We start from the raw sequence: 13,911 nt of genomic DNA on the forward strand, positions 1-13,911 counted from the left end.
CCCCCACACCCACCTGCGCCCCCGGGGGTCCCGGGCCCCCCTTCCTTTGTTCTTCCCGCTATTTGCATGAGGATTATCTAATGACGCAGCAAGGCTCGCCACAACGTGACCGTCGCCATTTTTCTGTTTTTATTCTATCTCTGCCATGTGATAGATGGCGGGGGGGGGAGGTTGGAAAAGGGAGAGAGACAGGATTAAAAAAAAAAAAAAAACTTCCGGGTCTCATGACCGGGAAGGGAGAAAAACAAAAGGGAGACGAGACACAACTCCAGGGGAAGGGTGTGTGTGCGTGTGTGCGCGCCCTCCCCGCCTCTGCTCCGGCGGCCGGCCAGGAGCATCCTCCCACCTGGGGACCCGGATCGCACCGCTCGCCGTGGCGGTCGCCTGTGCCGGCCCCACGCCCGCCGCCAACGCTCTGCGAAGCTGTCAGCTCGGTCCCTCCTCGTCGCCTCCACTTGCCGGTCCACCCCAGAGCTCGCGCTGGCGTTCCGGGACAGGCAGGCCGTTCTGGGTTAGGTTCAGAGAAGTCTGACTATTATCATAAGGGAGGAAATGATGAAGTTTAAAGACTCCGCGTTTCCTAAGTTTTAAAATAGTTTGCTTCGATGCTGTTGTTTATGACAACCGCGTGGCAACGCTAGGCGGAATCTGATACTGGTTCGAATCCTTCCTCTTTCTCTGCTCTCCCTTTTCTCTCTCTTCCCAAAGCGGCACGCAGCCGTGTGTGATGTTCCACGGGGGTTCGTTATGTGAGGACGGACTGTTCATCCCGGACTGATTTATCTTGGAAGAAATTTTTAATAAAAGGTTGTTTCGGATCAGGGAGCATCGTTTGAGGACAGTTGCGTGGGGCAGGGTAGACTTGTGTTACAGTGATGTGACATTCAGAGGGCGTGATGGAGATTTCATTCTTTCCCAGGTCCCGTGTTCACGGTGGCTGAAGAGACAGTGTGTTTGGGAGCTCTGCCACGTTTTTCGGTGAGATGTGAAATTCTGTACTTTTGTTTATGACTATTTCCTTTGGGCGCTTTCACTTTTGTTTCTCTTGAGTTTTCTTTCTGGTTCCTTGTCTCTATTTCATAATTCAGAGCAGAAAAGGACTTTGGAGTCCACCTCACTGTACAGGCAGAGAGACCGAGGCCCCGAGTGGTGATGGAGATGCTTAGGGACCCCATTTCGTTGGAGAGGAGCTGGGCTTGAGCTCACCTGGTCTCTCTGTTAGAGGTGTGGAGGGGGAGGGGGTCGTGGAGGGGTAGTCGCTTAGTAATGTGTGGCAGCAATTCTGCTTTGTAAAATTGACATCCTAGAAATTAAAGATGGAGAACACTTACCGCATCATTCCCTTCTTAGACTGCTTGGATTGCTTCTTTAAAACCCCCTTTCCTGTGATTTAACTCAGGCATATCTAATTCAGATTCCTCTTCACCTTTCCCTGGGAGAGTTTGTCATCTCCGTGAACAATCCCACATGATGGTTATGCATTGTTTGTGTTAGAATCGCAGAGTTGACCACTCCCCCACACACTGTGTCCTTTTCTCTTTATTTCCCGGTGCCTTTCACACTTCAGTGTACAGAACACAGCTGATGGATCCCCTGAACTAGAGGGAAAGCTCTGAGGGCCAGGGCCTGTGCCATGTTCATTTGATGTCTCCATATTGAGCACTCTGCCTGGCCGTGAATGAGCAAATGAAGGCCTGATGAGTTTTTCCCTAATTCCATCTTGACCATCTCTAGAAATTTCCTTCCGTGTTTCTGGTGAAGACAGAACACTGGAGACACTTTTTGATTCTTATACCTTTGCAGACCGTTTTGGACAGGCTTCTAGTTTACAGAGTCAAGCAAAACATAATTTGCTTTCTCAGTTTTTTTTTTTATCAAGAGTTTTCTGCCCTCTTTTTACCACGTTTGGTTCCTCTTTTTCAAATTCCTTCTAATTCGTATAATTAGTTATGTCAACGCTTGCCCTTTGACTTTTGCTTTCATAGACTCCGAAAGGTTGGTGAAGTGTCAGCTGTGATTTCACCCCGCTCAACCTGGAATCTAATTATCCGAGGCAGCGTTCTTAATGAGACTGGTTGGTCCTGGAGCCTATGAACTAGGTGAGGAGGCTGGCAGTCGAGCAGGCTGAAGAGGCTGCTGAAAAGATGTCAGCATCTGGACAAGAAGTGCACATTTGCAACTTTAAAAGGCTGGAGAGTAACTGATGCATGCGATTATATTTATGGCTCGGAGGAGGGTCTGGGTTGTCACAGATGAGCTCATACACATCCGGAATGTTGAACTTCCCTTGCATAGCTCAACACAAAATGCCCATGTTCCTTTGGATCGGGCAGTCGAAGCTGGGATTACTGACAGTAACGTCTACAGCCCATGTTTTGTCCTAGGCAATAACAGTGTGGTAGTAATTTTAAGTGTAACCATATCAGCTTCCAGCAAGGTGGAGACGAAGTCTGCTTATATGTAAAGTCATGTGCTCCCTTAAGTAAAAAGCTGAGCAGAGAAAAAAGGAACAGCACTCAAACCCACCCCCACCCCCCCAAGGAGTTGCCTCCATAGCTCTTGTCTTCTACACATGTGCACTCAGACGTCATTACAGAGAAGATCAAACTTGAGTGGTCTGGGGTGCTCCATCGCTGTTGATTAAAGAGAGTTCTTCTGGGCACTCCAGCAATCTTCCATCTCTCCCGTACACATTTGAAAAATGGCGGTTCCTGGTGTGTGAGAGCATAGCCTTTGGAATTAGGTCCTAATCTCAGCTCTGCCAGACTATTAGCTGTATCATCCTGGACAGGTTACTCATCAGCTCTGATTCTCGGTTACTTTACTCATAAAAGGAGCATAAGAACACCTAGCTCAAAGAGGAGTTTTTAGGATTGAAATTTAATCAAAATTTAATAAAATATATGTAAAGCCCCTAGCATGATACTGGGAACTTAATCTTCAAAAACAAGCAGCTGTAACAATTTTTTAATTGTATTTTTGTTTACCCCATACACTTCATAGAATTATTCTTTTCCTTTTGGCTTCCTGCTCTTGAAAATTCAACGAACCTACTATTAGTGAAAGTTCTGTGATTACGAAGATAAGCAAGAATAGGTCCTGCCCGCAGGAAGTTCACCCTTCAGCCTTGGAGAAATACCTATAGAAGCAACTGTGCTGATGCTGGCGGGCTGAAGGCAAGCGCCTGGGCCCTCGCACTTTGTGATGACCTGCCCTAGAAGTATTTAACTAAGTAAGATGTAGATTTATTAATACTCAGGCAATGGCAAAGCTTATGGAAGCAGTTAGGAAAATGGCCTCCCCGAGCAAGCAAACAAAATCTCACATTTTCACAAAAATGAGGATTACCTTTAAAACTCCATCTAATTAGTATAATTCTGCAGTTTTTGAAAATTTTCTGGTCCAGTGTAAGAGGCAGCCTCTTTTTTTGCATTTGTGTGAAAAATATGCCAGGTTGTACCTTTGAGGTAATGTTGGAGAAATGTAGTTAATAGGAAGGACTTCTGGTTGTTAATTAATTAGACCACTTTAATCAAGAACTATTTTCTGGGAAACTTATTCCCAGCCCTGGGCCAGGTGCTAAGGAAACAAAGATGATGCAGATACAGACTTTGCCCTTCAGGAACTCATTCCACAAATGTTTGTTGATCACCTACTGGGGATGCAGTGGTAAGACGTTGAGCTTACCAGAGGGAGATTACATACAGATCTTCCTCAACTTACCGTGGGATCACATCCTGATAAACCCATCGTAAGTGGAAAATATCATAAGTCAATAATGCATTTAGTACATCTAAACTACCAAACGTCATAGCTTAGCCTAGCTTACCTTAAACGTCCTCAGAACACTTACGTTAGCCTATAGTTGGGCAAAATCATCTAACAGAAAGACTATTTTATAATAAAGTGTTGACTAGCTCATGCAATTGATTGAATGCTATACTGAGAGTGAAAAGGAGAATGGCCATGTGGGTACAGAATGGTTGTAAGTGTGTCAGTTTTTATCGTATGATCTCGGGGTTGCAGGGCACTGCAGGGGCTGCCCCTGCCCAGCATCACAAGAGATGACCATATGGCACATGGCTAGCCTGGGAAAAGATCACAATTCAAAATTCGAAGTCCACTGTCTACTGAAGGCCTATCACTTTCGCACCATTGTAAGGTTGAGAAATTGTAGGTGGACCCATTGTAATTTGGGGACTGTCTGTGAGCACATACCTTTCCAGCTCAAGAAGTGTTTGATTGACAGGGTTTGGGCAAGGCAAAAATATATATATTGCCCCTCCCCCAGAATGTTTTATGTTCCTCAAAACAAAGAGCAACTCTTGAAAGAATATTCTGGACGCTACAGCCCAAGTGGACCTGGGACTCTCGCTGGCGTTAGGCGGAATTGTGAGGAGCGAAGTTGTGTTCGATTCCCCCAGAGCCGGGCCTATTTGAATAGCTTTCTGGCCTCTCAGTTCCTGTCTTTCTGAACCGTTTGGCTCTCCAAAGGACTGCCGCAATGAGGATTCGACAACACAAACCCAATTATATGATTTCTGTGCTTAAAAACTTTCCTGGCTCCCCAGGATCTGCGAAGCAGGGCACACGAGACCCTTTGTGATCTTGTGCCATCCCGCCCTCCAGCCTCATCCCCTGAGACCCACATGGAGGGTTGTCAGATCTAGTTAATAAAGATACAAGATGCCCAGTGAAATTTCAGGTGAACAACATTGTTTTGGTATCCATACGTCCCAAATATTCCATGGGGCGTACTTACACTAAAATGTATTCACTGTTTATCTGAAATCCAAATTTAAGCAGGCGTCCGGTATTTTATCTGGCAACCCTACTCATGCCAGTCTGACTGATTACCTTGCTGTTCCCCACCAGTCTCTTCGTGCCTCTGTGAGTGCCTGATAACCTCTCCACCCTGCCCCTTCTCCACATGATATTCTGCTGTTCTGCTTCAAAAGCCAGTCATGGGGTTCTGGAACTCCACAGGTGTGAGCTTGGGATCCGAGGTGCCAGGTGGGGGCCTGGCCACCTGTGTGCCTTGTTCAGTATCTAGGCTTCTGCCCCAGTTCCTGTTCATTGTTTTCATTCTCCCTCCTGGAACTGGAGTTCTGCCCTGAACCCCAGTTTACTTGGCTGGGACCTACATACGGTTTTGCAGTCTTGCCAACTCTCTCCCTGCGACTGTGGGGCTGGGTCCTTTCCCCCAGCTGCTCGTTGGGCTCCTGACCTAAACTGGATGGATCAATGAAACCTGCCTCAGATACTGCCACCTTCCTGTCTTGCGTACTACAAAAGATGGACAAGACACTCAGGTGAGAGCAGGTCTGTGAGAGTGGTTTATAGAGTGTAAAGCTCCATGGTGATTTAGTTTAGAGGCTGATGTCAAACTCTTCACCTGGTCCTGGGTACGAGAGCCCCGCTTCTGTGGTGATCTGGATTTCCCTTGTTTCTGCTCCTGCCTAGTGATGTATGATGCTGAAAAGGATGTGAAAATTTTCCAAATGTCCTCTAATTTTGGTTAGTGCGTTCAGCCACGCTGGCTATTACATTATGAATGGATCTGGACCAGCCGCTTTAATTTTTAAAATTTTAATCTTGTGATCCAGGACACACCTCTTGATAACTGAAACCAAAGTCTCGTGAACTCTGTCATACCCTGAATGTGTGTAATGAACTCTGCTATTTTCTGTTCTATTTCATCTTTTAAAAGCTGGTCAACCCACCAAATTAATTTCATAACCCCCTAACGCATTGACACTTGCATTTTGCTACACACTGATCTGTACTGTCCAGTGAGATTTCCTGTGTTAACCAACCGACTGGAGCACTTGTCAAATGCCTATGTCATCTGGTGCTGCCTCCCGTAGGAACCACCTTGCCCACAAAGGGAGCTGAGGCCACCTCACTGAGGTCAGTCACAGTTGCTCCTGCCGAATGGTCAGCGAGCAGAGTATGGTGGCTGGACTTTCTGAGCTGCCTCGGGTTAATATATAAAATTCCTGCAAGGCCGTTTATAAAGAGGGAGAGCTGCAAGATGGTCACAGATGACAACTACATCCATCTTAGAATAGAGGGATACTATGTGGGGGCAATTTTTTCTCAGACATTTAAAATTATTCCTGGTTGAGTTAAAGAGACTCTTAGGTTTCTGAGATTTCACATTGATTTCGGAGATAAAATATGAATGAAAGCTCTGTCACTCATTGCTATGATTTTGTTTTCCCTAAATGGTGGGCAGGCTAATCCGACATCAGACTGTTTAAGAAGCTGGGCCACTGTAGATTCCAGAGAAAATAAGGAAAATATATGGGAAGGAAGATATTGTTCAAATGGAGTAGAAAGAAGACAAATTATCTAAGGAATTCTTGTGATACAGGTAGTCAGTCCAGCTGCTAGAATTCAGGGTTTTCTCTCCCCTCACCCTCTTCTCTTACTCGGGGCTGCCTCATTCATTTTTCTTTATGAGATGGTTTTAGTTTCGTTTGTTTTGTTGGCCTCAAAAAGACCAGTTTGAGATCTGTGGTGGCACAAAAGCTAGATTGGAGACAATTTAAGAGAGAACAGGAGAAGAGGAATTCCAGGCTGCTACTATAGACAACCGTTTAGCTACAAGTGGTTACAGAGAAATAAGATGGTAACCAAACGCAGGAAATAGAGTCAAGGGGAGATTTTTGTTTCTTTGTCTTTAAAGTGCTTGCAATGATCTGTTTGTATACTGATGGAAATCATCCAGTAGAGGAAAACCCATGATGTAGGATAGAAAGGGAGGATTTGCTGGTCTGCTGTTCTTGAGTCTGCTAGAGGGTGGGACCTCGTGCACAAGTGGAAGCTTTCCCATAGGAGCCGAGAGTGCATCCTGACTGGCAGGAGGCGAGGCAGGGTCTAAGGGGTTCATCTGTATGGACGTGTGGATGCCGTAAGAGTGAGTGGAAGCTCTCTTCTGATTCTTCAGTTTTCTCAATGAGGAAAGAAGAAGTCATCAGCTGAGAGTGAGGATGATGGAGAAGAGAGGAGTGGGTGCGAAACGTCCTTTGGCAGAAAGGGAATGTAAGAAAACGAATGCATCAGGGAGACAGAGGATGTTAGCTGGGAAACAGGGTCTTCTTAAGTTCCTGGTGACAAGTTTAAAGTGAGACTGGTGTAGGTAGAAAGTTGGGTTTCACCAGGGTCGTGATTTTGCCTCCCAGTGTGGCAGAATTACGGTGAGCAAGGGAGTTCGGGGAGTGATTATATGTATTGACCCTGAATTTTAGGCTGAGTAAAGGGGGAATAGAGTGCCTCAAAGAGTGAGGGAAGGTGAAAAAATGGTGCCTAAGAGGCTCCTCCCTCTGTTCTTTGCATGACTGGCTCCCTCTTGTGGTTCAGTCATTCTCTGATAACACCCTTTTAACTCTCTTCGGAATACCTAAGGTGTTTTCTTTTTACTTTCTTTTATCTGTCTGTCTGTCTGTCTCTCTCTCTCTCTTTCTCTCTCTCTCTCTTTCTTTCTTTCTTTTTATCCATCTTTCTCTGTATCTGTCTCTGTATCTATCTCTGTATCCATGTATCTGTCTGTTTCACACTACTAGAATATAAAGTCCATGAGAGCAAGGAGCTTGTCTGTAACGTTCATTATTTTATAGCCACAGCACTTATTTGGCACAGGAAAGACCAAAAAGTATTTGCTAGAATGATGAATGACTAGGACATGGTTTTAAGATCTTCACCATCCCGATCATGCTCTTCTGCACGTGCTCCTGTTTGTCAGTTTTCTCCTTCTAACCTCCACCAAGAGAAAGAAGCTCCCTCGCCCAGGGTTCGAGCTGCTTGCTGAACCATCCGCTTCGGCTCTCCTAGGAGGCCTGCCTTCTGAGCGTGTGGAGAGGAGACCTCAGGAGAACACTACCACAGAGTTAGGAGGCACCACATATTTCAGAGGGGAGACAGAAAGGGCGCCACCAAGACACAATAGCTTTCTGGTTTGTTTTATTTAAAACATCTTTATTGAGGCTTAATTTAGATACCATCAAATTCACCCATTTTAAATGTAAACCTTGTTGAATTTTAGTGAGTTTATGCAATTATACAACCATCACAATGATTCAGTTTTAGAGCACTTTTATTACCGTGAAAATTCCCCTGTGCCTGTTTGCAATCCATCTCTGCCCCCAACCCAGCCCTAGGCAACCACTGATTTTTCTGTCTATAGTTTTGCCTTTTCTAGAATTTTCATATAAATGGAATCATGCAATATGTAGTCTTCTGTGTCTGCCTCCTTCCGTTTAGTATAATGCTGTTATTGTGAGGAGTATTCCACTCTATAGATACACAGCATTTTGTTTATCGATTCACCAGTTGATGGACATTGTTTCCAGTTGGGGCTGTTATGGGTAACACTGCTATGAACATTTGTGTACAAGGCTCTGTGTGGACATACATTTTCATTTCTCTTGGGTCTATACCTAGGAGTTGGATTGCTAAGTTGAATGATAAGTGCATGTTTAACTTTTTTAAAACTGCAGACAGATTTCCAGAGTGGCTGTCCCATTTTAGATTCCCACTAGCAATGTATGTGTTTCTCCATGTCCTCACCAACACTTGGTCAAAGTCTTTTTTGTTTTAGCCATTCTAGTAGGTGTGTAGTGGTATCTCATTTTGGTTTTAATTTGCATTTCTCTGATGACTAATGACATTAAGCATTTTTTCGTGTACTTATTTGCCATATATATAATTTTTTTTTAAAGACTGGCATCTGAGCTAACATCTGTTGCCAATCTTCTTTTTTTCCTTCTTCTCCCCAAAGCCTCCCAGTACATAGTGGTATATCCCAGTTGTAGTTCCCTCTGGTTGTGCTATATGGGACGCCACCTCAGCATGGCCTGATGAGTGGTGCCATGTCCTCGCCCAGGATCTGAACCAGCGAAACCCTGGGCTGCTGAAGCGGAGCATGCGAACTTAACCACTCGGCCATGGGGTTGACCCCTGCCATTTATATGTTATATCTTCTTTGGTGAGGTGATTATTTAACTATTTTGTGCTCATTTCTTATTGGGTTGTTTGTCTTCTTGTTGCTGAATTATAAATGTTCTGTGTATATTCTGGATTCAAGTCCTTTATCAGATACATATTTTGCAAGTATTTTCGTCTTCTTCATCATGTCTTTTGAAGAGCAGAAGTTTTAATTTTGGTAAAGTCTAATTTGTTGATTTTGTCTTTGATTGTTCATACTTTTTGTGTCATGCGTAAGATCTCTTTGCTAATCCAAGGCTGCAAAGACTTCACCACATGTTTTCTTTAAGTTGTTACGTATGGGGGGAGGCGAGGGTCGAGGTTCGTCTTTCTGCAGGTGTTCATCCAGTTGTCCCAGCCCCCATCACTGAAAGGACTTTCCCTATTGAATTACGTGGTCCCTTTGTTGAAAATCAATTGACCGTACATGTGAAGGCCTGTTACTGGACTCTGCGTCCTTTTACATCCATCTAAATGTGTCTTGTCCCTTGATTATTTTGCATCCATCTAAATGTGTCTTGTCCCTTGATTATTGTAACTTTGTAGTGAGTTTTAAAATCAAGTAAAGTCCTCTGACTTTGTATTTCTCTTTCAAAATTGTTTTGCTATTCTAGGTTCTTTGCACTTCCATATAAGTTTTAGAAACAGCTTGTCAGGGGCCGGCCTGGTGGCATAGCAGTTAAGTTCGTGCACTCTGCTTCGGCGGCCCGGGATTTGCCATCCTGGATCCTGGGTGTGGACCTGCGCATGGCTTATCAAGCCATGCTGTGGCAGGGGTCCCACAGAAAAAATAGAGAAAGATGGGCACAGATGTTAGCTCAGGGCCAATCTTCCTCAACAAAAGGAGGAGTATTGACAGTAGATGTTTGCTCAGGGCTAATCTTCCTCAAAAAAAGAAAAATGAAAATTTAAAAAATTCAGAGAAACAGCTTGTCAGCTTCCACACACACAAAAAGCCTCCTGCGATTTTGAAAAGCATTACATTGAATCTATACATCAGTTGGGGAAATTGCCATCTTAACAATATTGAATTTTCCAGCCCATGGACACTGTGTATCTCTCCATTTTTGTAAGTCCTCTTTAATTTCACTCAGCAATGTTGTGTAGTTTTCAGTATACAGATTTGTACTTCTTCTGTCAAATTTACTCCTAAGTATTGTATTCTTTTGATGCTATTATGAATGGAATTAATTCATTTTAAAATTATTTATTGATAGTTTATAGAAATATACTTGGTTTTTGTATCTTACAACTTTGTTAAACACACTTATTCTAGTAGTTTTTTTGGTAGGGTTTTTGCAATTAAAAACATTTTTCAGCCATATTAAGGTATAATAGACAAATAAAATTGTAATATACTTTATTATTTAATACTAAACAACATTTAATTAATTAATTTTAATATTTAAAATGTACACCATGATGATTTGACATACATATACATCGTGAATGGATTCCCACCATTGAGTTAATTAACATGTCCGTCATCTCACATATTTACCTATTTTTTTTTTCTCTTTCCTTTTTGGTAAGAACACAACTGTTTTAGCAAATTTCAATTATGCAATATGGTATTTTCAACTATAGTCACCATGTTATCAATTAAATCCTCAGACCTTATTCATCTTATAACTGAAAGTTTGTACTCTTTTACCAGCCTCTCTCTATTTCCCCATCTCCTAGCCCCATGCATTGTTGGCAGACACTTAGGTTGTTTCTTGGCTGCTGTGAACATGGGAGTACAGAGAACTCTTCAAGACGATGATTTTATTTCCTTTGGATGTATACCCAGAAGTGGGGTTGATGGGTCGCATGGTAGTTCTATTGTGAATTTTTGAGGCTCCTCCGTACTGTTTTGCACTGAGGCTGTACCAGTGTACATTCCCACCAGGAGTATCTGAGGGTTCCCTTTGCAGTTGTTTACATACAAGATCATGTTGCCTGAGAATCACAAGAGCTTTAAAATTCTTCACTCGCTGCCTCTCGGTCAAGCCTCTCCCTCCCTCTAGCACCTGACACCATAGCCCAAAATATCCTGACTCTTGATGTCAAACACTCCTCCTCTGAGGGTAGGATCGTGTCCTCACATTCCTCCTACAGCCGGAGCATCCCACTAACAGTAGTGCCGGCCTCCAGCTGAGGTGGTCTTCACTTTCATCTCCCGTACAGAGATAAACGTGTCACAAGAGCCAAGTGCTTGTCTTCACGCATCTGGGACCTTTTCCGCTTTGCCTCTGTGATGTGCCTGTTTCTCTGCTTCGGTTGTTGACAAACTGTCCTACTGATGGCCGTACTCTTCCTTTTAGATATAGTGATGCATTTAACCAGATTAAAGTAAACCCTTTGCCAGGAAGTTTTCTGTCTCCAGTGACGCTGTCTTTGTCTGCCCTGATCCGTGACCCATTTTACAGCATTGCTCTGAAAGGACGTTCTTATTTTTAATTTCCAAATGATGTGTGTGTGCAAGTGCGCATGCAGGGGTGGGGTTGGCTGTCTAGTGAGCACTCAGTTGTCATCCATTACTCAAATCACACTTCTGGTCAGTTGAGCTCTGTACAACGCTACCACGTGCATCACTATTAATTCGTTTAGCCTCCAGTTGATCTATTTTTGGGCCCTGTTTAGGACTTTGTGTTTAGTTCTCTCACAGTTACATCTTATTAGATCCAGCTCATTACTCCAGGCTACTGAGATCTTTCTGCATCCTGATCATCTGCCATTCAGCATAACTTATGGCGCCAAATTCATGCTGTCCCATATTTGGGCGGTAGGTCACAGTCTCTGTCCAAGTAAATTCTGCACTAAAGCTCGGGGCAGGGCAGAGCACTGTGGCATGCCGCTGGAGACCTTCCGTCTGGTTGCTTGTGGTCAGCAACCAGTGCTCTTTAGGAGTGGCAGCTCTGCTAGTTGAACCTTGACTTATCTGTGTTACTTTCTCCCCCAGCTGTAGAATGAGCATAATTATAGTACCCAACTCATTGGGATGTTTTAAGGATTAAATGATTAAATAACTTTCACGTGCTTAGAGCAGTGCCTAGCACAGATTTTGTACCCCAGAAGGCAAGTCATCGTTATTTGGGGAGGCAAGGGCTTCTCAGTGAACAGCCTGGCCTTTATCTTCATCTTGTCATTTCCTAGCTGTGCATCCTTACATAATTTAACTTCTCTGAACCTCAATTTCTTTGTCTTAAAATAATTGTAAGAACAATGCCTTCTTTACAAAGTTGTGAGCTTTAAATGGAATAACATAGGTAGAGTGTTTAACGCAGTAGTAACAATCAGTATTTGTTACAATGATTATTATTGACATTTATCTTGTATACATGTTTTAATCTCCTCCCTCCATCCTCCTGCCAAGATAGTTCCAAAAGCACAGATATTCAGATACATTGTATCTATGGCATTCCCTTGATCAACCTATTTTGTACCTGAATAGCTAGTCTATGGAGTTAGGGTTCATTTAAATCATCTTTTAAAACTCTTCTAAAATTCTAAAAGTACAAGCAAAATAATTATTTAAATGTGTAATTAATGTGTGTTATAGCTAGGTTATTAATTTTGATACTCTATTAATTTATGATACCCTAGACTTGTATGTTATGTATGCTGTATGTACAGTTAGTAAGAAAACCCTGGGGGCCCTTGGAAAGATTGTGAACATTTTATAGGCTGGGAAGCACAGTTTGATTATTCGAAATGATTATGAAGGTGTGTATTTGTTTTTATGACTGCTTTTCCTTCGATTTATTTGGAGCTGAGAACATAGCTGAGGAATGCAGCCAGCAATGATAACGCTGTTTCTGGGAGGAAATCATCTGCCCCACAATGGTCAGCTGAGATGTGGCAGCCAGGGCTCCAGCTGACCGTGGTGAGAGCCAGAGACTGCTTCCCAAATCGCAGCACTCCTTACGTGTCGTCAGAAAAGAGAGCCCCAATCTTAAAGGCATCATTTCCACAAAACAAACAATTGAAAAGCTAATGTCTTATAGCAACTAAGAATCAAGGCTTGGTTTTTTGATGTCGTTTTTCAAGTTTCAAGTCAGGTTTTCTAAAGAGCGAGTCCAACACCCTCGGACTTTATTCTCTGTCGTGGTTTTTTTTTTGTTTTTTTTTGTTTTTTTTTAAATTTTGGGCACATTAACTATCTTGTTGAACATTCAGGATTTCTTTTGCTAAATGGAGATAATAATTACCAAAAAGACTGTTCCAGAGATCAGATGATGAGTGTGAAGTGCAGAGTGCACTGTGGGCACGTGGGGGGTGCTCAGTTACTGCTATTCCCTTCTTTCCTTCCTCCTTGTTAATAGCGATCCACTAAAAAGACGAATGCAGTGGTAAAAAAAGTGATTTTTTTAACTTAGCTTTGATTTGAGTTGTCTTCTTTAAAAGACACAAAGAGAAAGTTTTTTGTTTTGTTTTTTTCTTTTCTTTTTTAAGATTGGCACCTGAGCTAACATCTGTTGTCAATCTTCTTCTTTTTTTTCTTCCTTATTCTTCTCCCCAAAGTGCCCCCAGTAATAGTTGTATATTCTAGCTGTAGGTCCTTCTGGTTGTGCTATGTGGGACGCCGCCTCAACAGGGTCTGATGAGTGGTGCCATGTCCGTGCCCAGGATCTGAACCAGTAAAACCCTGGGCCGCCGAAGTGGAGCACATGAACTTAATCACTCAGCCATGGGGCTAGCTCCACGTTTTTTCTTTTTAATGTAAACACCATGGCAGAGTTTATAGTTGTGGAATGTGAGGCCCTGCTGGGGAGCTTTAAAAAATACTGCTATGTAAGGGCCAGCCTGGTGGTGTAGTGGTTAAGTTCACGTGCTCCACTTGGGCGGCCCGGGGTGTGCAGGTTCAGATCCCGGGCATGGACCTAGCACTGCTTATCAAGCCGTGCTGTCGTGGCATCCCCACATAAAATAGAGGAAGAT

General features: G+C 43.3%; 1 protein-coding gene and 1 long non-coding RNA gene across 3 annotated transcripts in view; one reads left to right on the forward strand and one right to left on the reverse strand.

The window, feature by feature from the left end:
• Positions 1-112, reverse strand: part of LOC124229797 (translation initiation factor IF-2-like) — a 17,309-nt gene extending 17,197 nt beyond the window's left edge. For both annotated transcript variants that reach the window (XM_046645231.1, XM_046645234.1), the window contains exon 1: positions 14-112. In XM_046645231.1, the coding sequence (XP_046501187.1) occupies positions 14-68 (55 nt within the window). In that variant the 5' untranslated portion in view covers positions 69-112. The remainder of the gene's footprint in view (positions 1-13) is intronic.
• A 106-nt stretch (positions 113-218) lies between these two features.
• Positions 219-8,810, forward strand: LOC124229798 (uncharacterized). Its single transcript, XR_006885997.1, has 3 exons — positions 219-511; positions 920-978; positions 1,986-8,810. It is a non-coding gene; the product is annotated as an uncharacterized LOC124229798 (long non-coding RNA).
• Positions 8,811-13,911: the final 5,101 nt, after the last annotated feature.

The sequence above is a fragment of the Equus quagga genome, chromosome 18 (assembly GCF_021613505.1).
Source record: "Equus quagga isolate Etosha38 chromosome 18, UCLA_HA_Equagga_1.0, whole genome shotgun sequence".
Taxonomy (NCBI): domain Eukaryota; kingdom Metazoa; phylum Chordata; class Mammalia; order Perissodactyla; family Equidae; genus Equus; species Equus quagga.